This window comes from Sinohyriopsis cumingii, chromosome 6, assembly GCF_028554795.1.
Source record: "Sinohyriopsis cumingii isolate HCF-2022 chromosome 6, ASM2855479v2, whole genome shotgun sequence".
Lineage (NCBI taxonomy): Eukaryota > Metazoa > Mollusca > Bivalvia > Unionida > Unionidae > Sinohyriopsis > Sinohyriopsis cumingii.
In genome coordinates this window covers 18,408,734-18,435,422 of record NC_142966.1, presented here as the reverse complement: position 1 = coordinate 18,435,422, position 26,689 = coordinate 18,408,734, and the positions used below count along the sequence as shown (strand labels likewise).

Below are 26,689 nucleotides of genomic sequence, written 5' to 3'. Positions count from 1 at the left end.
CTTTGCAGGTGTACAAATAATTAAAGGTAAAAACTAAATAATTACCTAATTAATATGTCTAAAAAATTAATAATTTTGAATAAATTATGAGGAAAGAAAGATGCCATGGTGGCTCATTGGATATCAAACTGCAACTGCAACTTGAAGGATGTGATTTAAAAACCTGATCAAACCTAGTCAGGCTGGATGGTATGTCAAGTCCGTAGACAATGAAGGCACTTTACTCCTATGCCTTGACATAATATATTACTCCAATAGCTTGGCATAATATTTTACTCCAATGGCTTGGCATAATATTTTATTCCAGTGCCTTGTCATAATATTTTACTCCAATGCCTTGGCATAATATTTTACTCCAATGGCTTGGCATAATATTTTATTTCCAGTGCCTTGGCATAATATTTTATTCCAGTGCCTTGTCATAATATTTTACTCCAATGCCTTGGCATAATATTTTACTCCAATGGCTTGGCATAATATTTTATTTCCAGTGCCTTGGCATAATATTTTATTCCAGTGACTTGGCATAATATTTTACTCCAATGCCATAGCATAATATTTTACTCCAATGCCTTGGCATAATATTTTACTCCAATGCCCTGGCATAATATTTACTCAAATGCCTTGACATAATACTTTAATATTTTGTTAAAAAGCAAGAAACCAATATTATGAGCAACAATTTTTCACCTCTGAGTCACTGTGACATTGACCTTAAAACTATTGACCCCAAAATCTATGTTTCTTCTTTAAATTAAGTTTAAATAGTCCACAAAGTTTGGTAAATATACCCAAGTATGTCGTCTGCAGCTAAAGTTAATAATGTGCAGACCAAAAATGACCAGACAGATGGATGGCCAATGTCAATCAAAGATATGCTTTGCCTTAGTGGGGCACATAAAAAGCAATGGTACATTATACATTTTCTAGAGATAATTTTTATATATTTCCCTTACAGGACAATAAAATATGTCCTTTCCAGTCCTCTCACACCAAACTGTGTCTAAAGCTGTCTGACGCAGGCATTTATTCGTACTTTGATGAGAATGACTGGGTTGATACATGGGTGTGTCTGCTTTACACAAATGCCTATACCGATGACTTTGCAGCATCATTTTTTGTTGATGTGTGCATGGTCAAGAGGGCATAGTGGCTGGTGTGCATGCAGGCAAGGCAATGGGTGCTGTAACCTTTGAGGCTAGGTTTGAATCTCCATAGGGTATGAATTTAAAATTCTCTAACCTGTGTGATAAATACAAAAGAGAGGAATTGTAACAAATGATTAAAGGTATTAATCAAAATTATCCAAGAGTTTTGGACAACTGCCATGTCTTGTAATAAACGCTATCATTGGATCAGTGTTGCCTACTGAAAAGATAAAATGCTGTCATAATAAGGTACTGCATCCAAGACAGTACAGTGTGTCTGCATCAATTAACACACAGAACAAGTCACTGCATAATCATTACTTGTTCTTGTGCATCATTTATGTAAGCTGCAAAGACAAAATGTTTGTTACATTAAGTGAAATATATTTTTACTCTGCTATATTAAAAAATTGTGCACAGAATCAAGAATAAGTAACTATTGTTTGGTAACTGGCTGCCATTAGTAACTGGTGCACACCCTCTGCATACTTTGAATCAATCTGCTTTATAATCACTTTCTGAATACTGTACATGTATCTAATGTATTGATCTACACACCTGTGTTCATGTTTATGGGGGTCCGCTTGTTGTTATGCATATCCTCATCATCACTGTCAAAATCTTCACTGTATGGGTAGTCATCGTCATCATGAGAAGCATTATCTGACTTTTTCCTGGATGCCATTTTGAATAATAAGGCTGCGACAGTACAACTCAAATAAATCTATAGGTCAGACTGACAACAAGGTAACTTTCCCCATTTTGAAATATGTCATACACTGCTCACCTGCAATAACAAACATAAATATGCTTTAAAAATGTGATGAAGGATTCTGATGTGGTTATTCTTCCCACTGGGAGACATGTTACACATGAACTGAGAGACTCTCTGGTTACTGTGTGGAGAATAATAAGTTTATATGTAAATGTATAAATATAGTAAGTCTCTCAAATACCAATATAAGGTACATCTGGCTACTAAGTACACAAATTGTCCTGCCACACGATTATTCTTTATAGATAGATATCACTACACTTGAGAACAAAAAAGAGCATCATACATGTATTAGCTATTTTATATGTATACAGTATTTCACCAAAGATAAAACCCAAGGGGAAGTCTAATACATTTTCCACACTGTAGCTAGCAGTGGACTTATAATCAGGAAAAGATATTGCTGGAAAATAGTTGTCAAAATTATGCAAACCATGGGTGGGTGGTTGGGCTTATCAATGAGCATGTGATTATCAAAGGAAATACAGTACTCAGCAAATCTGTCAATCAATTATCAAACATTTTCAGTATCATAAAGACATCTTTGAGAGTGACATTTTATTTACTGATGTAAAATTACTATCTGTTCTGAAACTTGTTCAGGTATATATTAAAATACAATAGTATTTAATGTAACTATCTCAGCTTCCCCACATAAATACTGCCATCTACCATTATCATGAAAACCTGTAATAAACAGTGACATTCCTACAGGGCAAACATGTACTATGACTGGGGTTAGTAAGTTACCATTGATAAGAATGAATTTTACCAACATAATACAGACCTATGCATGACAATTCTATGACTCCTGAACTCTCACAAACCCTGACTGCTTATGATTAGAGCATATTCGTAATGCTACCAAAAAGACGGCTAAATATGTATGGTTACTGTACAATATATTTTTAGAATTTCTAACCTTAAACCACAGGACAGTGTTTTACAAAAGTTATTAGTCGACCTCATCTGAACTATTGCAACATCATAAAATGGGGTAATGCTTCTAAAACAAATTTGTTACATTTCAAAAATGAGCAATGACAACAGAGTTGATAATGTTGACAAATGTATGAAGGATTTGAAGATGATGACTCTCTATGAGAGAATATGTTTAAGAAAAGCTAACTTTATATATAAAGTTTCTAATGGTTCTGTGCCCAACTATATAAATGAGATGTTCAGTAAAAAGACAAATAATATCAATATAGTTTTCAGTCTATCGATGCTACACTCATTGTCATCTAATAGCTTTCTTCTTCCTTAGCCCAAAACTGACTTTTATTAAAATAGTTTGGCTTTCTTGGGTCCAGTAATTTGAAACTGTTTACTGAAAGAAGTATGAGTGTCTTCCTTTTATTACAGATAGCTGGGGGCCCCGAGTGGCTGAGTGGTCTAAAGCGCTCTCCGTTACGGATCACTGCCATCTCACCTCTGTCTGCGCTGGTTCAAGTCTCGGATTCAGCCAATGTGGGTATGTGAGAAAGCTTGCCAGTAACTTCTCGTGGGTCGGTGGTTCTAGGGTTTAACACCATTTTTCAGCACAAGATAGGCTATACATGGCGGCCAGTATAACTGGTGGAGGAAGAACCCTGGAAAACCCAGGGAAAAACCACTGACCCACGAGAAGCTACTGGCAGGCTTTCCCATGCAACCACACTAGCCAAGCCATGGACTTGAACCCACGCAGACAGAGGTGAGATGGCAGTGATCCGGAACAGTGAGTGCTTTCGACCACTTGGCCACTCGGGGCCCCCCATTTCACATTGGTATTGTAATTATATTTGACCCTAGATGATACATAAACATTACCTAAGAGTAACAACAAAATCATAGTTTTTATCAATGATATATGTTGTTGTTGTTGTTATGGGGTTTAATGCCATTTTTTGAGCACACAATAGGCTATGCATGGCAGCCAGTATGAATGGTGGAGGAAGAACCCGGGAAAACCCCAGGAACAACCACCAACCGATGAGAAGCTACTGGCAAACTTTCTCACATACCCACATTAGCAGAATCCTAGACTTGAACCCATGCAGACAGAGGTGAGATGGCAGTGATCCATAATGGACAGCGCTTTAGACCACTCGGGGCCCCATCAATGATATAAGCCAGTTCTTCTGTATCAGTGTGATGCACACATGCCATGATATTGATATTCAGAGTAACAGGACTGGTCAGCATACCCTCTACTCCAATGAATCACCACCACCCCAATCTGAGTTGATATTACTGATGGATGATATGTGTGTATGATTGATGGATGATATGTGTGTATGATGTCACCTGTTCATTAAAATATATAATTTTGCTGCATTAAAATCCTTCCAGAAAAAAACTGTGTACACTTGCGACACTTGTTGGTAATTGGTATCAGTCATATCTAGTGCAAAATTCAAAATGGCCACAGGACAGAGGGTTCTGCTATTCCACATGGATTTTCAATTCACAATCATAGGATTTGCTCCAGAAATATAATGTATATATCACCAAAAGAACCCTTCAGCTGATGGTAGCTCCACAGCCATGAGACATATCAGTAAGTGTATATAATTTACACTGATTTGTGCAGCCAAAATTGACTGTGGAGATTCGCAGATTTTATTGAATAGTAATGTTAGCCGCTAAGCCAAAAATCAATATCAACACGGGGGAGGGGCTTATTTATCGGCCCACATACCTTCCACCACTACTTTTCACTGTAATACTGAAAAAATGGTGAACCAAGACTTTACTTTGGCATTAAACTCCTAGCCATACGCAAGAATTTAATCTCCATTAAATTTTAAAATCATGTTTTTGAAAACTGAAAATCCTTCTTTTATAGACCCACCAGGGTAGCCTGATTTGCATTGCACACTGGCAATCAGTCATCACTATCTTTTAAAAGGCTATGCAAAGTAACTACCAATGGATTTTATATGATGTAAAGTGTAATTTACTTCCTCATGAACTAGTATCTGTGCAGAATTTAAAATCAATATATATATATATATATATATATATATATATATATATATATATATATATATATATATATATATATATATATATATGAGAAAATCAACTCCCCCATGGTGTATGTGACATGTTAGTATGGAAAGTCTGTTGAGCATGAAAGGTGCAGAGAATGCCAGTGTTACTACCACTCTGGTCACAGTCAGGTTATAAATTATAAATCAATGAATTAATTGACTATGTTCTGTGAACTTTATGTCACATTAAAGATTTCCATTTTTGAAATCGGTAGGGGGGTACAAACAAATGGAGAAGTACCACCATGTCTGCTAATTCTGCGCTTCGGGTAGTTCTGAGCAATGATAAGTCATTTCCGTAAACATTGGATCATGTGTTATTTTGGGTCAAAAATTCATTCTGTATTAAGAAAGAATGGTCGCACTTTAATTTAGAAAAATGATATTCATAAAATGTACAAAAATATTCCACATTTCGACTCAAAATACATGTGAAAATGTGATTTCTAAATGTCAACATGAACACCCACTCCTTGATCTTCTTGAACCTGTTACTCAGAAAATCCTATCTGCTACACATCTTTTAGAATCGTACAAATAAATCCATTATTTAAAAGATGGAAATGTATACCTTAAAAGAATTCTGCATTTTAATCCAAGTTTCCAATTTTGCAAGGAGTTGTCCCACACGTACAAAATCGTCTGCTACCCAATATGTCAACTATCCACTAGAATGGAATTCTCAAGAAATTCCTTGGCTTATAGTCTGTTTCTAAATTCTTTAATCATTTTTCCCCATAAACAAGATGTTGTAAACCCATGATATCCTCTTCATTGTTGTTTCTTTTCCATATAATAGCCTATTTTTATATAAAATGTTGAACTTTACTATTTTTTGTACAAGATTGGTTTAGTTGACTTAATATCGCTTGCCATTTATTGGCATTCTTATGTTGAATTTTGTAAAACTAGCTATAAGCCTGATCTAATTACTCGACTGAATTGCTGACAGAAACAGTTCAAAGTAATGTATTTCATTTCTATAGCCTGATGGATACATATTATATTATTTCAAAGCCATGTGCAGAATAGGCCGACAAATTACGAGTCATGAAAACACTGGGGTGGTTAGCTACTATGTCGTAGCCTCAATTTCATTTTGTTGTGGTTGAGGCTATGAACTGATCCCATATCATGTAATGGAGCAAAAAATATCATCACTAAAGTCAGAAAAACAAATAGTATAGAAATCTATTATATAAGTATAATAATGTTGTTATAGAAGTTAGACTTATTTTGAATTTATTAAGCCCTTACACGTTAAAATAAATTGGCATCGTTACACTAACCTCACCTTGTCTGCCATGACAGATAACGCGAGACTCTTGCCGTGACCCAATTTCTATATGAGGCTTGCCAGACCATATTTGGATATTCTACTCGATGTTATTATCAATCAAGTGGCAAATAACTACTTCTTGGTGGGATTTCAAAGTTGTCGATAAACCGTATTTACTTTTAATGTGCAGAATTTCCGACTCAAACTGTGCCATAGTTTTACTATGTTTTGTTTACATTTCCAAATAAGCTCTCAGTGACCTTATATGGCACATAAACAAACCAGGCTGAGAATGGAATTAATCATTATTTGAACTAATATGGCTGATGATTTAAATGAAATTAACGGATAAGAAAGGTAAACGAGATTTTACAACTATTTCTACAATGACCTGCAATACTTCCAGTATTAAATAAGAGGACTACTCAATTTATTTCATTATATGCAAGGAATATGTTCAATGTTCAAATTGTTGATGTTAGGCGAAAAGAGCACGGGGTGAATCACACCCAGCTTGCTCCATTGACAGATATATGCTCATGTTAGTACCCTATCCATGAGGTATGAGTAGGGTTACTAATATTAGTACTAGGGGGTGGTATCCCAAGTGTCAAAAATTAATATTATTTTGAACAGAATATTCTGATGACAACTGCCTCTTTTCAAACGGTAAGCATTGCAGTATTTTACTTTTGTCAATCGGTCATATTTGGTATGCCTTTTGCTTCAGTATTGGTGACAGAAACCTTAGGTGCGCAGAAATGCCCGACAGCATGGTAAATTAAGACTATAGTCACATCAATCTTAAATAAATTTATCCTTAGCACATTTCCTACAAGGAAACTATTGGTAACACACATTATCCTCCTATCAATTCGTACAATGTGAGTTGGTGTTGTCAGTAATTTCAATTATGTACTTATAAGAGCATGTGGCTGTGATATCTGGGTGCACTGACTTAGTTCTTAATAGCACAACCGCAGGTGCTCGACACAAGCTTGATGTTGAGGACAAAAAACAATAATCTGAAGGAAAAAAAATCATACAGAGTGACAAAAATACCTTAGATAACCCCCATGACCCATTCTGACATAGGACCCTCTCTATCATAATATATAAGAGAGAAGGTACGTAACTTCCAGATACTTAGTTCCACCCATGACCCTCGATTTCATTATTCTATTTCCGTCTTTAAAGGCACACAACCGTACTGTATAGCTTATTTTACTCCTGAGATATTTTTCTATTCATCAAGCCATCATTGACTCTTCTGCATTGTACCAAACTAAAGTTATGGGCTCGGAAACGTGCGAATTTTGTCTCTTGGGACAAGTGCATGTACATGTGAAAACTGGTGAAAAGAGCTACATGTACCATGTTTGCGACTCTACGATGCATCCCTTCTTGAATTACAGAACAGTGGTAGATGCAAAAGTAAGTTTTTACTTACCACTAACTCGATTCAACATTAGGAATCCTGTTCCATGCAAGAATTAGACAATGTCTTCTTCACTGCACATACATCGTATACTTTTGCCTCAATTTCCAAAATAGGTAAACTATACGGCACACACATCACCGCTGAAATATGATTGGCTCAAAAGGTTATACTTAATATCACATGAGCTCAGACTTGTCTCAGCAGTAAAAATTCGCGAAAATCGCACATTTCGGAGCCTGTAACTTTAGTTTGGTACAACGTAGCTACAATGTCGTAGCCTCAACTTGATTTGTTGTGGTTGAGGCTACGAACTGATCCCATATCATGTAATGGAGCAAAAAATGTCATCACTAAAGTCAGAAAAACAAACAGTACAGAAATCTACTACATAAGTATTATCATGTTGTGAAAGAAGTTTGGCTTATTTTGAATTTATTAAGCCCTTACACGAAAAAATAAACTGGCATGGTTACACTAACCTCATCCTGTCCGCCATGACAGATAACGCAAGACTCTCGCCATGACTCCTTTTTCTACATAAGGCTTGCCAGACCATATTTGGATATTCTACGCTATATTATTATCAATCAAGTGACAAATAATCGCTTCTTGGTGGAGTTTCAAAGTTGCCAATAAACCGTATTTACTTTTAATGTGCAGAATTTCTGACTCAAACGGTGCCAAATTTTTACTACGATTTGTTTACGTTTCAAAATAAGGCGTCAATGTCCTTATATGGCACACAAACAAACTAGGCTGAGAACGGAAGTAATCATTATTTGAACTAATATGGCGGACGATCTAAACGAAAATTTTGGCTAAAAAAGTTAAATGAGATTTTACAACTATTTCTACAATGATTTTTGATACTTCCGGTATTAAATAAGAGGACTGCTCATTTTATTGGATTATCTGCAAGGAATATGTTCAAAGTGTTATTATTAGGCTAAAAGAGCGCCGGGTGTGAATCACACCCGGCTTGCTCCATTGACAGGTATATGCTCATGTTAGTACCCTGTCCACGAGGTAGGAGTAAGGGTACTAATATTAGTACTAGGTACAACGCAGAAGAGTCAATATGACTTGATGAATAGAAAAATCTCAGGAGTAAAACAAGCTATATAGTATGGTCGTGTATCTTTAAAGACGGAAATAGCAGAAGGAAATCGAGGGTTATGGGTGGAACGAAGTATTTGAAAGTTACGTACCTTCTCTCCAATATATTCTGATAGAGAGGGTCCTATGTCAGAACGGGTCATGGGGTTAATCTAAGGTATTTTTGTCACTCTGTATGATTTTTTTCACTTCAGATTAATGTTTTTTTTTGTTTTTTGTCAACATTAAGCTCGCGTCGAGCACCTGTGAGCACAACACCGACTTCTACATCTTTTTTTTTTTTTTTTTTTGCTTCTATTCCATGATTAAAGTACCTGCGTTCGATGCCTTTGTAAAATTTAATTCATCCAAGACGTTGCTCTGATCTCATTTGATGAGAAACGAATAAATACACTATTTTATATCCCGTACGGCGTGCAAAACGAAAACACGAAGCCAGTGATCACCGGTATGTCATTTGTTTACCTCCACAGCAACAAGCAACGACCGGAAAGCGTCTGACGTTTCAAAAATGTGTGCACCGGAAGTGTGTGTTTTCGTCACTTCCTGACATTAGAACCCGGAAAAGGGAAAAAAGCTACAGCTTCAGAAACAATTTTAGCACACGTTTGACTACTTTATTGTTAGATTCTTGGTGGATTCCTTCTGCAAAAATGGTTATCAAAGTATATATATCGAGCGTTTCAAGCAACACATATGTAAGCATTCCTTTCTTTTACATATCATCCATGCATCCTAAATTTATCCCATCGGCATGTTTTATTTGACAGGAGTATCATATTACACTGGATGGAGTCCGCGTGAACATTGAAGTTTTTGCATCCTTAGTTTACTTAAATTATTATTTCCATTTGTTTTGTTGATTTTATTAAAATAATAATTGGAAGTTTATTCAGTTATAATACTTAAAAGTCGGGATATATATGGCCGCTGTTAAAACTTCCTGAACTAAGCAAGCTTCTACTCTCTGAAAACGGTAACATGCAAATGATTTCGATTGATGCTATATATTTCTTTTGGCAGTTCATATCAATGTATTGCTACAAATTAAAGTCATAATGTTGTAATCCTACATTATTTACTCTGGTGTCTTTTTTTTTCTTCTAATAAATTCAAATTTTCACACAAGCAAATGGAAATGTCTTCAAGTTCTATTGGCCTTCATTTTCGTTTGGCTGGAATGCAGTGGAAGCCAGGAATGCTAAAATTGGATAAAGTTGAAGTATATTTCATTTATGAAACGAATAATAATGTATTAATATTGAAGAATGTGTTTAAATAGCTTTGTTGCATTCAAGATGCTTATCATCCTTTTAACTGATTTTGGCATTCCTGGCTTTAATTCCATTCCAACCAGCTGGGAGCTAAAGTGGTCCATAATGCTTTCAAGCCTTTGGGTGAAAGTCAGTTTTCCTTTGGTGGAGTTGAGATAGAATGAAAAAACTACCAAAAAAGGACTGCACCATAAACGTTTAAGTAAGTAATACAATAGTTATTAAACAAATCAAGTAGCACATAAGAACAGCATCAAAAGTGTAAAGAAAAACTGTATATTGCAGACATGCTTCAGATTAAGGGTAAGAACAGCATTTACTGAGCAGGTGGAAAATGGTTGACATCAGTACCAGGAGCAGGGTTCCTACTGGGAAATTGGGAAAAAGTCAGGAGAAATGATAATTTTTTTCCTGACCGTGAAAAGTCCTTGAAATGTGCAAATATTTACAAAAGTCAGGAAAACCCCAGGAATTTTCCTCCACAACTTGACGTCTGAAACAATTACGTAAATGAGTCATAACTGAACTGATTGTGAATTAAATTTATCAAGTTCTAATGAGAATATTAGGAGATTGTAGTATGGATCATTTGGATGCTTGCCATAAATATATTTGTTGAGACAATCCAAATGCTCAGTGATTTAGATTTGTCTGATAGACTTTTTGTTTCACAGACTGTTCAATATCTGTATCTTTTTTTTATGGAAGGTATGAAAACCAGTCTAGAAATGGTGGCCTTAAAGCATATCCACTTTGCGGATGGACTAGCAAACTTAAATGTTGTTAAATCGAGTTATACCTGCATGAAATCAATATGAAAATTATTTATTTTCTCAGATATTGTGAGCATTAAAATGGTTAAGGCTTTAATCTGCTGAAAGACGATAAAACTAAAAACTAATGCGTTGATGAAATTTGAGCTGGTACTCGTGATTTTGATTGCTAGTCGCATAAGCACACAGAATCTCATAACTGTCATTTTCAAATATTGTAGAAAAAATTGAATGAAAGTCGAATACTGGTTGTAATAAAAATACAAAAACAAAAGAGCACAAAATTCTCCTCATTTATTCAAAGACCAACTTCCAAAGTTTTGTTTTATCACATGACTACCAAGTTGGCATGTGCTCGTTCATGTAGAGAGCATATGAAGCTGAGAACCAGACTACTCTGCTTGATGAATCAGACTGGCCAAGTTTCTTGTAGTTGTTCTCAAAATAAATATGTTGAGAATTATGTTTTTCCTTGTTTTTACAAAAGGTATCAGACTTTAATTTAATATAAGTTTGTTGTTGATATCACATGACTATTGGACTTATGATGTCGTTGTGTGAGAGTTGTGAAGTCATGTGACTATTAACACAAATAGTCGGGTTTCATCTATGTCGAGTTTCGTCTAGTATGTCAGCAGATTAAAGACAAAACAATTGTAATACTTGCCATTTTTGAGAAAATAAATAATTTTGCTATTGATTTCATGCCGATATAAGTCAATTTAACATAGTTTAAATTTGCTAGACCCTCTGGTAAACTATCTTACGGTGGCGGCAGATTCCAAATTTTTTATACAGTGTATATAATTGCTCTGAACCCACACTCCATCCTAAATGTCCAAATGTGAAAAATGGGGCTGGAATATTCGGAGGAAATCCGAAATAGAAAATTTTGAATCTCTGAGCTGAACTGTGGTGCAAAACTATTACACAGTGACATGTAGCTGGAATCATTGGTTTCAGATCTTAAATAAAATGCAGGAGAAATGGGAAATTGTCTTCCCTTTTATTATATATCAAGAAACAATAAGAGCCCTTGTATTAAGACAGGTTTTGGGATTGGTTTATTGACCTACAAGAAGAAAAGTTGATTTTACAGAAAATTTAGTCCTTGTTTATACAACAATATTCAATTTTGTCGAAATTTAAATCAATCCTTTTGTAAATGTCTTTAAATGATGGAATTTTTAACCAGATTCTCTTAAGGAATTTATGTTGGTTGAATAATCTTGTTTGTGATTTTATTGGCACAAATAAATTCAGGGTTAAAATTTTTTCCATAAAAGATAAGATTCTAATACTTCGCATTTATTGTGGGGGTTTTCATACTGTAATAGGAAATGTTTACTTTGTATAACATGCACATATATTGCTCTAGAATTCTTAAGAATTAAATGGTTGAAAGGAAAGTAAATAATTTATGCTCATTATGTTGTTTCCAGGCAGCAACATAATGCAGGTCAGCAAAGTAAAGTTAGAATATGTATTCTGTACATTGAAATGGCTTTAAATGCCAATTTATAGGAATATAGTCAGATCTGTTTTGTGTGACCCATTTTGTAGTTTGTACATGATCATCTTTTCTAACATGTTTTGGAGTCTTGAAAGAGAAACATCTTCAGATTTGGAAAATGCATGTTTTATAATCCAAAATGTTATTTAATTCCATTCAATGGTCATATGTTAACCTTGAAAAATTAATTTCATCCATGAAAAAATCCGGAAAAGACCTGGAAATTTATATTTAGAAAACCATGGGAACCATGCAGGAGGAAAACATTGCTTTACTTGAAATATTTAGGGATATCAGTAAACACATAGTTCAATGTTTTGGTTGTTTGTTGTTGTTTTTTTTCCTTCATATTAATGAATTGCAATAATGTTTGAAAAATACTAGTAAAAATAACATGGCCCTTTGGGGCATACGGAATTTTAGTCAGGACTTGTCTTTATTTTATAGACACCAGCCCTGAGCCTGTATCTGAAAACAATTTCTTTGAGGACTGATTGCTCTCAAGTGCAGTTGTGATTAAGTTTAAAAAGTTTATTACTATGTTTAATTACATATTATTTATTTTTTTAAAAATGTGTACCATTTGTCATAGAGTATTACAAGTATACAATATGGTATGGGTGACATAAGAACATGTCATGTAACTTCAGTAACTGACATTTTCCATGTTTCATGCACAAAACTAATTATTAAAAGTAATACCTGAAATCTACTTTCTGCTTTTTGGAGTTCATTTTTAGGAATTTCTTTATGGTACCTCATTGATTGCTTAAAAATATGCTGGAGTGTCTACATTTGACACATTTTATGATCTGTCATCATGCTGTTGAGAGGGAGAGAGAGAAGGAGCAGAAGAAGGAAAATGAAATAGACCTACATATGGAAATAGTGGTTTAAATAACATTCAGCACATAAAGGCAGATCTATTTCCTAAATGGGAAAAAGTAATTCCAGAAGTGATATGGCAGTAAAGAGATATTGCCACTATGTTGATATCATTTTTCTCCAATATATATATTGCAAATTCTCATTTTGAAATATATAAAAACATATTTAAAAAGTGAACTTAGCAGATATAACAGAACACTTCCAGTCTTGATTTTATCAGTTTCTCACAATATTATAATGCAAGCATAATTTAAGCGATCGTTCCAGTGACCTAGTGGTTAGAACATCCACCTCAGCTGCAGGAGGTCATGGGTTCAAACTTGGTAGAGTAATAGGGGAGATATATAAAAATGGTACTAACAGCTACCTCACTTTGCACTCAGCATTAAGAGGTTAGTGTTAGGACTAGTCGGCCTGGTATCAGGATAATGTGACTGGGTGGGACATGATGCCTCAAGTCTGTGGCATGATGCCCCAGTGCTAAACATTACTATAAATTGTCACACTGCAGACATCGTAGCAATATGACTGAAAATGTTTTAAACCTGTGTTAAAAATTCAGATTTCACACACACACACAAGCATTAAGAAACCAATTAATTTTCACCGACATGCCATAGTTCATGATATTAATGTGAATTTTAACACCTGTAGGTTAATATCATCTCTGCAGAAAATTCTTCAGTAATATCAGAGCTGTTATTTTGTCAGCTTGACAATGCATATGACATCAAAACTTCACACAAATCATGACAGTTGTATGGAACACATTTCTTTGGGGGCCCCGAGTGGCCGAGTGGTCTAAAGCGCTCTTCGTTACGGATCACTGCCATCTCACCTCTGTCTGCGGCGGTTCAAGTCAAAGATTCAGCCGATGTGGGTGTGTGAGAAAGCTTGCCAGTAGCTTCTCGTGGGTCGGTGGTTCTTTCCGGGGTTTTCTCTGGTTCTTCCTCCACCATTAATACTGACCGCCATGTATAGCCTATCATGTGCTGCAAAATGGCGTTAAACCCCACAACAACAACAGCAACAACAACACATTTCTTTGAAGAACAGGTGACTATACTGACTAGTAACCAATTGTCATGATTATGGGTTAAAACAATATACCATTGCCACGTACATGTATTATATACTATTATATCACGATACACAGCCTGTGATAGAATACAGTATTGATATATGTATCAGCTTGAAGGTCAAGTCATCGTTTTAAGGATTGTCATTGGTAGAGTGGTGCTATTTCAGATGTGTCAGCATATTGGTTGTATTTGCAGTAAGCAGATAAACTTAGGCGTGTTTTCTTTTCATATGCCATCATCATACTTGACAAGACAAAAATACCTGTAGGGTTCTAAATAGACACAAACCCTCACATTTTGATGCTTGGAATTTAAATGTGAACCATTTGTAATGCATGCAAATTCCACCTTGTTGATTTGGGCCTGAATATCAACCTAATTACTTATGACTCGGCTCTGACATAATTTCCTACTGAGAGTGAAAATTTACTGTACACGCCAGCGAACAACATTTGCTAGACTACTGTTTAGACCTTATTGGCCAGTAACAATTGCACCCATGTAAAATCAGAATAAATAAAAGTGGTTTCCCAAAATAATAAGCTCATTCCTAAATCATAAGTACTTTCAAGGAAAATCAGATTTGATCTTGAATCATGTCAACTGGTCCAGTTGCTTCATTTCTGGTACAGATAAGTTTGTCATGTCTCATTGACCATGCCTTGATAAACCTTGTGAGATGCACCAACCAATGCATGTTTGTCATGTCTCATTGACTATGCCTTGATAAACCTTGTGAGATGCACCAACCAATGCATGTTTGTCATGTCTCATTGACCATGCCTTGATAAACCTTGTGAGATGCACCAACCAATGCATTACTCAAGCAATTTGGTTTAGATCAAGTCTTTCTCACTGTGGTAAAGGCAAGTCTTTGCATAATTACATCTGTACATGTTGAGTAATTTGAAATCTAGTTTTTGAAAAATTTATGATAACTCAGACATAACTGCCTTGTTATGTTGATAACAAAATTTTGTATACACTTCCTCAGTGTATGTAGCAGTGATTTCCCTGGAATAGTTTCATAGAACAATGGGTGTACCAACAAGACTACATTTTATTAGCATAAGCACATGCACACATAATTTGATTATATACATGTTAAATCAGATGTAAGCATATATGTAATTAAAATGTTCAGCATGATGAAAAAGCTATATTTAGTTCTTCATTTAAATAATGGAGGATATTTGGGTCAATGAAAATAACCAAAGCTTTGCAAAGTTATAGATCAGGAAATGTTGATTTTTAATTCTGGGTAATAGAAAATTTGATAAAAGATGTGTTTTTCTCTTCAGGCTACAAAAACCTACTTTTAAAAGTACCTATGCTTCTATATAGTTTTTGGGCCTTGAATGTGAAATCTTGTTTTGTCCCCACATTTTATTGTCCCATGCCCCCGAATCTCAACTTACAGGGTGTGGTTCTTTCCTTAGAACAAAAATCCACGTACTGTTTTTCTTTAGTCCAAATTTTGTTGGTGCTAGCAAATTTTATGTGCCTGCCCCTTTACCCAGTAACAGAAAAACTGGTTGACACAGTTTTCCATAATCCCTTTCAATCCCAGGTTTGATATGGCTGGAGTTTTCATTTGTATAAAGACAGTACTGTACTATATCATATCTTACTGATAATATCCTACAATGTGGGAGAATTTTAAGTGGTTTTGAAGTAGTCTATCACTGGTGGGTAATTCATCCCTCACAATATTGGTAATTTCTTTAATGAATTGCAGTTCTTTCTACATAAGAGCAGTTTATCATGAAGTTAAACAGTACAGTTTACTATCTTAAGTGATAAATGTTATATATGCTGTTTTATTACATGAAATGTCTTAATTCCAGTTCACAGCTAGGAGTTACTGCACTATGTTAACACCCATTACAAGTTTGCAAAATGTTATAGCTAATGTGCAGAACCTGTATAATGCAGTAAATCAAGTGGCACTTAACAAACTTATTGAGGGGTGTTTGACACCAGTTAGTGACTGCAAGCAAAACAAAACAGCAGTGTTTTGGAAGTACACACTGACTGTCATGTCCAGTAACTAAATGATTTAGTGTGTGTCATCGGACTCTAAAATATAGCACTATGGTCTCAAAGCATTTCTGCCTCTTTGAAAGGATACCTGGTGCTCATCATAGTGTAGCAGTCCTGCTGTCCTAAAAGGTCCTAGGGAGAATACTGTGTTGGTTGTAAAATTATGTATATAAGGCATCAATATATTAAAATGTCAGTCAGTATCATTTTGTAGGAGATCCTGAATGCATGTCATCCCTCATTCCAGAATCCATTATGCACATCAGCAGTATATTGCTGTTTATATGAGGAATTCAAACTTTTTGTAAGGTGATTTATAATAAAACTTTTATATTTTCTGTTCTTTGCACATCCTATCATATGGGAATGTTGGAAACTATTCACCTGGCTATACCAGACTATGCAAACTAACTTTAATTGTGGCAAAAACAGAACCTTACTAGAGGCTGAAAAAAATTCATAAATAAATAGAAAGAAAGAAATTGGGTCTCCTTTTGGAGTCCAAAGACATGTAACATTGTTTTGTCTTTGGATACTTTTCTCATCTATACAAATTATAGGTCATCTTTTTCTCTCAAAACTCACTTATTTCAACTGCAAGAACAAACTTAAAGATCTAATAATGTTTCCTACCTGAAATATTCTCAGCATGTTTTTTATTTTTTAATGTTTTTCTAATTTCATGTTGTTTATTTTTGTAATAATATTATTATGTTTCTTATCTTATATGTGTTGTATAATGTTGTAAAGCGCTTAGAGCTTCTAAAGATTAGGCACTATACAAAGTCCTCATTATTATTATTATTATTTTTCTTACACCTTTGTAAATGTCTTGACGTTTGTATTTTGCATTGTTTTCAGACCTTTTTTCAAAAAAAGTTGGGATTGTGCAATGTTGTCCATGCATATGTTCATAAGGCCTTGTAATTCCTTCCTTGATACTTAATACATTGGACACATTAAACCTTGGAATAAGATAATGGGACTTTGAAGAGTTGAAACTTAACATATCTTATACATTTTTGGAGAATACTGGAATATGCACCAAAATTGTTGTATATAATGTGGACCACTGTTTGGTATTTCATGTTCATCTGTGCATCCATAGTTTGTGTGCCTTGTTTATGAGACATATTATTGTAAGATGGACAGCTTTTTATTCAGGCTCCAACAAATCCTGTACCCAGAGCTCAGGAGCTTCCAGTATGCTGGGTCTTAAACTTCCCAGGAAAGATAGTTATTATTAATCAGAAAAAGACGTCTTCTAATAACATTTCTAATTCTAAAATGGCTCCACAGGATTACTGAATTTCAGTTGGGCTGACAGATTCATTTCCTTGTAACCTTCCAGGCTTCCATCTTTTACCTTGTGCTTTTGCAAACATTCATATTATATGCCTCCATCCTGTCCAGTAAAATAGTTTCATTTCTTTCATAGATGAAGAAGAGCCAGACATCAGTAATAGACTTACTAGACATGCATAAAGTGAATTATGAACTTATTGATATTGCTGATCCCACAAATGAAGAACAGAAGAAATTTATGAGGGCCAACAGTAAACCCAAAGAAGAAGGGAAAGTTCCTCTACCTCCCCAAGTTTTCAATGGAGATGACTACTGTGGGGTAAGAATTAGTCATACTTTTAAATACATTTTACATGGTCTCTCTTGATCACATGGGGAATCCTTAAATCACAGAAATATCTGAGAATCTGCTTAGGACATGAAATATATTAAATGCATAACTGTGAAAGGAATAAATCCCCAGAAGAAAAAACCTGGTTTTAAGGACCTATGCACAAACGATGTCATTTTATTCTTTCTGGGAGTGTCAAACTTGGTTTGGATGCAGCTGGCTTTAACATTAATGATGCTTCATGCTGCTAGAATTGATCAAGATTTAAGTTGGCCTTCAGTAGTGGCATAGAACAGTAACATAACATCAAAGTGAATGTTTTGTGGCACAAAACTAGCCTTACCCAAGGATACAGTGAGGCAACTGACCCATCCTGGCCTAGGTAGATATTGAACTATTGACCCTTGGATTACTTGTCTGATATTTTTGCAACCATGCTTCCTTAAATATTAATTAACAAATTTTGTGTTCAAAAAAGGTGAATTTCTGATCAGCAACCATATGAAGTAAAGAATTGAAAAAGCAGTAAAAGAAAAAGTTGAGCCTATTGTCTTGTTAGTTAAGCTTATTTAATAATGGCATACCTTCATGATTGAAAAACTTATGATTTATGCTTCCAAATATCTAACCTTCTTATTGTCTCAACTTTTTTCTGCTGTCCAAGGGAATAATTGAAACTTCATGTAGCTGTATGGTATTTACATTGTCATTAATGTGTGGATTATATTGCAGGAATGCGTTCATTTTACAGCACAGCAGAAATGGGTTTGATACACAGTTTCGGTTTGTGCAAAGTCAATCCCTCTCAACCCATTACCATATAGCATCTGTTACTGTGTCATCATTCATGTGCTAAAAAGCCACAAGAGTGCAGCATGTCCTAAATAGAACACCTGTAACCTAAATAACTATATGAATAGGCCTGACTGTAAAAAATTTATAGCAGTGCGTAGTATATGTTAAGTTCAACATAAATGTTAACCATTTTACATTTTTTTAAACATATTTATAATTTATAGATATGTTTAAGATTTAAATCTCATCTTTATAGTTTTAAAATTATTTTTGGAAGAACATTTTATTTTTTTTAAATATTGAGAGAACTCATTCACTGTCAGGTCATTGAAGCTGTATGACCCAGCACAGCTGACGTTTCTCAAGCTCTGAATGTACTGATTCTTTGTGTACTAAATCTTCTGAATTATCATTTAATAGATTCAACCCTTTTGCTTTAAATAGTAGATTACAACTACCGGTATATCTAAAAATAGCATCCACATGATGTGATATAATAGTAATATACCTCAGTGCCGGTAGTTTCTAATAAGTTTTCCCTGAAGGTGGCATAAGGAAAACCAGAATGGCTGTTGTTTACTGTAGGCATTGAAGCATGCTTCCATGCAGATTGCACATAGGTATCCAAACACACTTGTATGCAAATCAGCTGGAGGTGTCCAGTAGTGCTTCATTGAGAATATGGTAGATTTGTCCAAAAGCACTTATAAGAGGTCAACAGATAAAGCCAATCCCATGCCAATGAGTGAGCTACTGAATGCGTGCTGTACAAATTGCAAATGGGTTTACTGTTGATTTATAGTAAATTAAGTTGAAAGCATTCTTAAACTTACACTTTTTGAAAGAGCTACATGTATTATTAAGTTGCTTTTAACCTTTGTTCTTCAGGACTATGAAGCATTCGAAAATGCTCTGGAACAGAACATGCTTTTTGAATTTTTGAAATTGGAATCTCCAGTACCAAAGGAAGTATCAAAAGCAAAGGTGACTATAACAGGGGTAAGTGCAATGCTTTAACCCAGAGGGTAAAGTGTGGCTTGTTGGTTTACTTGACCAGTGGAAAATCACCATGATAGATTTTGGGCAATTAGAAAATACTTTTAGGTATTATTGCTCTGTATTAATGGGCTTGGTAACCAATGAAGTAATATGTACAGAATTGTGTGAATTTATTGATATGAGATATTAAAAATTCCCTTGATGTTAAAAGACCAAAAAGAAATGATGTATCTGAGTTGGTGGTACATTATAGTCCATGAATTGACATACTGTGTTTACTGTGAGACTGTTATAGTCCATGAATTGACATACTGTGTTTACTGTGAGACTATTATAGTCCATGAATTACATACTATTTACAGTGAGACTATTATAGTCCATGAATTGACATACTGTGTTTACTGTGATACTATTATAGTCCATGAATTGACATACTATTTACTGTGAGACTATTATAGTCCATGAATTGACATACTATTTACTGTGAGACTATTATAGTCCATGAATTGACATACTGTGTTTACTGTGATACTATTATAGTCCATGAATTGACATACTGTGTTTACTGTGAGACTATTATAGTCCATGAATTGACATACTGTGTTTACTATGAGACTATTATAGTCCATGAATTGACATACTGTGTTTACTGTGAAACTATGTGCTTACCAGAATTAAAAGTAACCAGTCAAATACTTCAGAAATAAACTTCCATGAAAGATCATTCATTTTCAGCAGTAGACCACAACAGTGACAATAGCTACTGATATGTACAGTCTCAGGATGCTTATCAACACAACCGATTTTGTGTGTTTTGATTGTTTTGTAAAAGCTATAGACATGTCTTTTTTATAAAATTATCTTGCTTAGTGTCCAGCTGTTAGATATCATTGCAGTCAATCTTGACAGTCAGCTGTTAGATATCCGTTGCAGTCAATCTTGACAGTCAGCTGTTAGATATCCATTGCAGTCAATCTTGACAGTCAGCTGTTAGATATTCGATGCAATCTATCAGCTTAGGAATAAAGCGGTTTCTACTGTTCAATGGAAATATCATTTTACAGGGAAGTAAATCATATGCATGGAAGATAAATGACAGGTGAGAACACGAGAATGGCAGAATATTTTTGACAACTTTTGATGGTTTTAGGTTATTTAAGGTTGAAGTGATCAGCTCATGATTATTCATTACCTGTGTATATTTTTGTCTTCATTTGGTTTCCACTGCAGTCAAACATGGTACACAATATTGCCAGATTTTAGGAAATACCTGACAAGGATGATAGGAGTAACAAAGGTGATTGTTACATAGGTATACATTGTGTTACATATACTTGACATGCTGCAAACATGCAATTTCTGAAGGATGCACATTTGAACCCTACTACCAATTCAATCTAGGCTGTTTAACATGGTGTGTTCTTGGGCAAGCACTTTGCTCAGCATGTCTTGATACTAAAGAGCCTACTTGTGTTGTTGTGTCATAAAACACCAGACATAACAGAATCGTCATATTACAGCTCTTGCAAGCATAAAAGTTGTTCTCTTGACTATGGTCTGTTTGAAAATGTAACCGACACAATATATACCATAATATTTTTAACTTATAATCTTGTAGAATCCAAAGTGTAGAAGTTGTAGTGTATAAATGAAAATGTTCTCCCTCTTAATTTGATCATTCAACATCAACATCAAAGACTTTTAAAGACTAATAATACTTATTGTTAATAAGAAACTATAGCGGGCATACACTGGGTGAATTGATCTTGGTAAAAAGCCAGTATGTAAATACATTAATTCCACGAAAACATTGCTTGTATGCAGTAAATGGCTATTTGTTGTAGGACACAATTATCTAGTTTGGTTTTTGTTAATTGTACATGTTTCATGATAGGAGGAAGAAGAAGAAAAGAAGGATGAGGTATGAGATAAGCATGATAAGCATGTGTTGAGATTTTAGGAGTCATACAGTTGAGATGGTTATGATAAGATAAATAAAATTTTGAGATACAAATATAATATTATACATGAGCAGATTGGTAGGAGATAAATATTATGAATTCTCATTTTGTGAATGCAATTGAATATATTTGAAAAGTATCAGAGGTGCTTCATTCTGTACCAGTTTCAGATGACATACAGTAATTTACCTTGTACTCAACTAAATTTATAGATGACAGTGATTCATAATTGTGTAATGTTTTTCTTTGTTTATTTATGTGTACATTTCTATCCTATTTACATCAGGAAAGCATGGCAAGAGATTAATTTAAGAGACTCACTTGTTCGATGTTATGTTATTTGCAAGAAGAAAAAAACATAAAATTGCAATGAAACTTAACAATATTGAAACTCTGGATATTTTAGGGACTATTTTATAGGTGGAATTTTTATTGTCAGTTTATTATTATGAAAGATGTTTGTTCATATAAAAGTTTCCTTTTTACATGAAGTTTTGCATGTTGATAGAAATATAGTAAAAAATACAATATTAAAATAATAACTTACTAACTGCATTGCCTGACTGTGACTAGATTCAGATTCAGACATGTGTTAACCATGTGTTCTCTTTAAAACCTCAGTTGAGTTTGTATGTGTATTAGGATTTGCAAGTTACTTAGACATTTGTTTGACAATTTTGCATCCCAAATACCATGTAATTACATAATGAAATTTCAAGCTTGAGTGTCAGTTATATGTGACCTTTCATTACACGTAGCATTACACATAGATATTTGCTCAATTATTCATTTATTTGATAGGGACACAGTGTTATTTTGGTTTTGACGAAGTTGTAAAACATTTTTTCTCTTGCCTAATTATATTTTGACAGGCAGCTTTATTTAAAGTCTTTATTAAAAATGTGCGATATTCCATTATAATATCAAAATACATTTTGGACATTGTTGACATAGAGCTGCTATGGGTATGTGTTGTGTTCATGTGTGTAATTTATGTTTATTTTAATATGTAAGGACAATCTGAATTGTGTGTTATTAAAGTAAGGAAATGCTCAGATTTGATCAAAAGGAAAATCTGCAGTGCTGAACAAATTCATTTGCTGATCACCTTGGAGAAGCTGAAGTCAGCCTGGGCAAGCTTAAGTTTTCAAGGTGCTTGTCTGCAGGCAAGTCCAAAACCGAGAGAGAGAGAGAGAGAGAGAGAGAGAAAGAGAGTGAGAGAGAGAGAGAGAGAGAGAGAGAGAGAGAGAGAGAGAGAAAGAGAGAGATGTCCTGTTCAGTTCATAATGCTTTATATTCTACAGATCCTTTGCTTGGCAAATTCGCCACAGGATCTATATCAAGACCATTATTTAGCATTTATATGTACTATACATGGTTTTATTACGTAAATGTCAGTGGTTGGATTCATCAGTCAAGCCTTTAGTTTCTGGTACCTGTTGTAAATTTACAGGAGTCATTGGCTTTGAAGTCCTAACATAGTCACATGACAGTGGGTGGGTGGACTCCTCTCTGTTCATTATGCTGGCCATTGTAACTGCCAGGTCAACTTTCTGGTATAGTGAAATGTGCTGAGCTTGACATATTTTTAAATTCATGTCACTGATTGTAGGGTCAATGGGTAAGAATTGTTAATGAGATAACTTGTGAGAAAATAGAAATAAAAAAGTAAGTTGTTTATTTTCAAATAAATTTAATAGTTTTAATAGTGTCCCATATTTCATTTTACACTTTGAACTGTTATGTTGTCCTTTGCGTGATATGAACTTTATTGCACTCTTTAGGAAATCTGCATTTCTCAGAAGAATGCTATTGAATTTTCATTATGTTTTACAGAAACATGTATCCTCAATATTTTGATGAATTATATTTGAGGATTGCATGTAGTGCAAGTTGTTTATCATAAATCTACCTGATTGGTTGTGTGAGAGTCTATAGAAATCATTTTTCATCAGTTTGTCCATCTTTACATCCATTCACAGTTTTTGTAACCAGCATAGCTGTGCATCCAGTACAGGATATTAGATGACATTTGGTAGGTTAATTGCCTATAAATATTGATGTGCCTTTAAATGGTTTCATTTTTTCAGGTCTAATTCTGAAGGAATTATTGTCCCATTTCAGTCAGAATTATGTTTCCACTATAGCAGATCTTTGTAAGCAGCATATGTCAAGAACCATTCAACATATTCTGGTGCAGTGTGATGTGTTCATTGTGTAATATCCTTATATTTACCTTTATTGTTTTTTTTTATCAACTCCATGTTTGATAGAGTTGTGACCCTTGACAGTGAACTTATTATCTTTACATGGGATGATACTGGTAACCAGTGTAGCTTTGCAACCTTTAAGCATAATTGAATGCCATTTATTTGGTGGAATGCCTGTCAGATAGAGATGTGCATTTAGAGGGTTTTGTCTTTTCAGGGTCAATTTTGGCAGGTTTGCTGCTCATTTTCCATCAGTAATAAATCTCCTCTATAACAAATTCTTGTAACCAGGATAGCTTAAAAGTAAAGATCCTTAGAACCAGTATAACTTAGGAATGATTTAGATTGAGTTTAGTATGTACATTGTCTAAAGACTTAAAAATTGGCCTTTTATGGGTTTGTCTTGTCAGTTCTATTTTGGGCCATTAAGAATGATCTTCATAATAATTTCACATGGGATGTTGCTTGTAACCAGTCTAATTCAAGGACCATTCAGCATTTGTTTAAATTTGATTTGGTACAAAAATTGGTTCGTCAACTTGCATATGCTTAAGCTTTGCATGGTTTGGTTTCTTGATAGGACCCTAAGTGAGTTTTATTTCCAGCATTCAAAGACATCATTGACAGGAGTTATGGTCCCTGAGTGCCCATTCTCCTGACTTGGGTTTCTGCAGCATAACTTTACTGAGATTTTTGATATTGATGAGACCTTAAATGAGTTTATTTTTGTATGTTGAACAGTATTATTTAGAGAGAGTTATGGCCCATGCATGCCTTTCCTTCTAAAGTTATTGTGCATTTTTTTATATTAATGAGACTTTAAATTAGTTTGATTCCAACTCGACACATTATCATTAAGAAGTGCTAAATTATTAGTATTTTCCCCAGCAGAAAAAGGAAATACATTTTGTTTGGTCGGATTTTTTTTTTCCAGCCTATGTCAGTTCCTGAAGTGCTTAAGATATGCTTGCTTTGTGCAGGGTCTGCTCAGAAATGGTATCTTTGTTTTAGGATTTTTATGTCATTTCCATCATTACTTTTATAGAATTTTAAGGTGGTAGTGGGTACCATAGAGTTTCAAGAAATCCTGCTTATATTTATTGTTACTGGTAGATGATTTTTGTGTGAGGGCACATTTGTGCATGAAAGACTATTCATTACTGAGGTGTGCAAGTAAAGAACAATGTACCTTGACCAGAGACATATAATGGCTAATAACTGGTTGCATTAACAGTTGGTGACAAATATTCAAACTGAATGAATGGTCAGTAAAACTTTAAAATTAAATGTAATACAGACCAGTTTGTGCAAAGGAGCCACAATGGCACAGTCGTTAGCCTGCTGGACTTGTGACAGAAAAATGGTGTCAGTTTGAGTCCTTCTAATATTGGACAAGTCTGGGTCAGCTACCATGGTGTGTCTTTGGCATGTTACATTACTCTAATTGCCTCAGCACTCAGTAGCTAGTGTTTTTTGATGTCACTGGTAACATAAGGCTTTAAGTGTCTCACCGATTCGTATTAGATCCTATTTGCTACTTTGAAATCCCATAGTTATGACTTAAACTGCATTTTGATGTCAAAAATTTGGAAATGATCGCTTTCATGATGTTTGATATGTAAATACTTTTATAGCATAAAACTATATGCGTTTTTTTAGTGGATGATCTATGCAAAAAAAGATAATTTTAAGTTTCTAGAAGTAATGGGTGACAATTTTTTTTTTATATATCTACAATAATTGTTGACTCAAATGATAATGTGCCTTGTTTATAACAGGTAATTTCTTCCTGTAACAAAAGTAACAATATTAACCGGACTGCAGTGCATGAGTTTTAAGCCTTGCCATTCAGTCAGGGCCTGAAAATTATGGTGATCCAAGGTCCAGAACTAGTCTTTTTTATCTCCATTCCGTCTTATCCCATGAGGTCTTTTATATTTCTTAATTATTCTAATATTTGAATGCAGTATGCTGCTTAGTACTTAAAATGCCTGAGAAGGATGCAAATGGAAGTCAATTATTCCTAAGTAAGAGACTGGTGCTATATCATGGCCAAACCGGGGCAATTTTAGAAAGATATGAAAAGCACCATCTATGCTTCATCTTTGTCAGTCAAGCATTTGTCTTTCCCAAACATCAGCTAAAATCAAGCATCTACTGACTATTCTAGATCAGTTTGTGTATTGATTTGTCAGTGGGCCAGAATCAAGTAAATCATATTTGTCTGCAACAACTAGTGCAGTGCCTAGTGCAGGAAGACAAACATTCTGGATCCAGAAAGAACACAAACTACAATTAAAATAAACTGTATCTGTTTCATCGTGAAAAGAGTGCTGGGACTCTTTCCTATTTGATCACTAATAATAAGTGAACAGGCACTTGTTTCTATCAGTAAAAATGGGGAAACGTATGATAACACTCTGCTTCCAAATGAACACAATGTAAATAATTCTTACGAGTTGCTATCTTACCCCTCGTGGTTCCCAATCTGACTTTTTGATTACTGTGTGTTTCATAAACAGACTTATCATTGATTCTGTGCTATTTTTTTTCATTGTCAGCACATTTAGTCACTCAAAACTTACTCCACTGTAAAAGAGACATTCAAAACATTTCCTTCATGTATGATTAAGTACCTTACTGATAATTTAATTGCTACTTGTACTTGAAGTTTCTCCATTGCTTCGTGTCTTTTCTGCCAGGAGCCATTGTGGAGGC

General features: G+C 34.6%; 2 protein-coding genes across 24 annotated transcripts in view; one reads left to right on the top strand and one right to left on the bottom strand.

Moving 5' to 3' along the window:
• LOC149796445 (uncharacterized) overlaps positions 1 to 9,259 on the bottom strand; it is a 251,870-nt gene extending 242,611 nt beyond the window's left edge. Inside the window, exons 1-2 of the mRNA XM_089960532.1 lie at positions 9,112 to 9,259; positions 1,707 to 1,935 (exon numbers count right to left, since the gene is read on the bottom strand). Of these exons, the coding sequence (XP_089816658.1) occupies positions 1,707 to 1,833 (127 nt within the window). The 5' untranslated portion in view covers positions 1,834 to 1,935; positions 9,112 to 9,259. The remainder of the gene's footprint in view (positions 1 to 1,706; positions 1,936 to 9,111) is intronic.
• A 77-nt stretch (positions 9,260 to 9,336) lies between these two features.
• LOC149796444 (uncharacterized) overlaps positions 9,337 to 26,689 on the top strand; it is a 59,596-nt gene continuing 42,243 nt past the window's right edge. For all 23 annotated transcript variants that reach the window (XM_089961150.1, XM_089961146.1, XM_089961134.1 and 20 more), the window contains exons 1-4: positions 9,337 to 9,495; positions 17,809 to 17,994; positions 19,690 to 19,800; positions 21,695 to 21,721. In XM_089961150.1, coding sequence (XP_089817276.1) covers positions 9,451 to 9,495; positions 17,809 to 17,994; positions 19,690 to 19,800; positions 21,695 to 21,721 — 369 coding nt within the window. In that variant the 5' untranslated portion in view covers positions 9,337 to 9,450. The remainder of the gene's footprint in view (positions 9,496 to 17,808; positions 17,995 to 19,689; positions 19,801 to 21,694; positions 21,722 to 26,689) is intronic.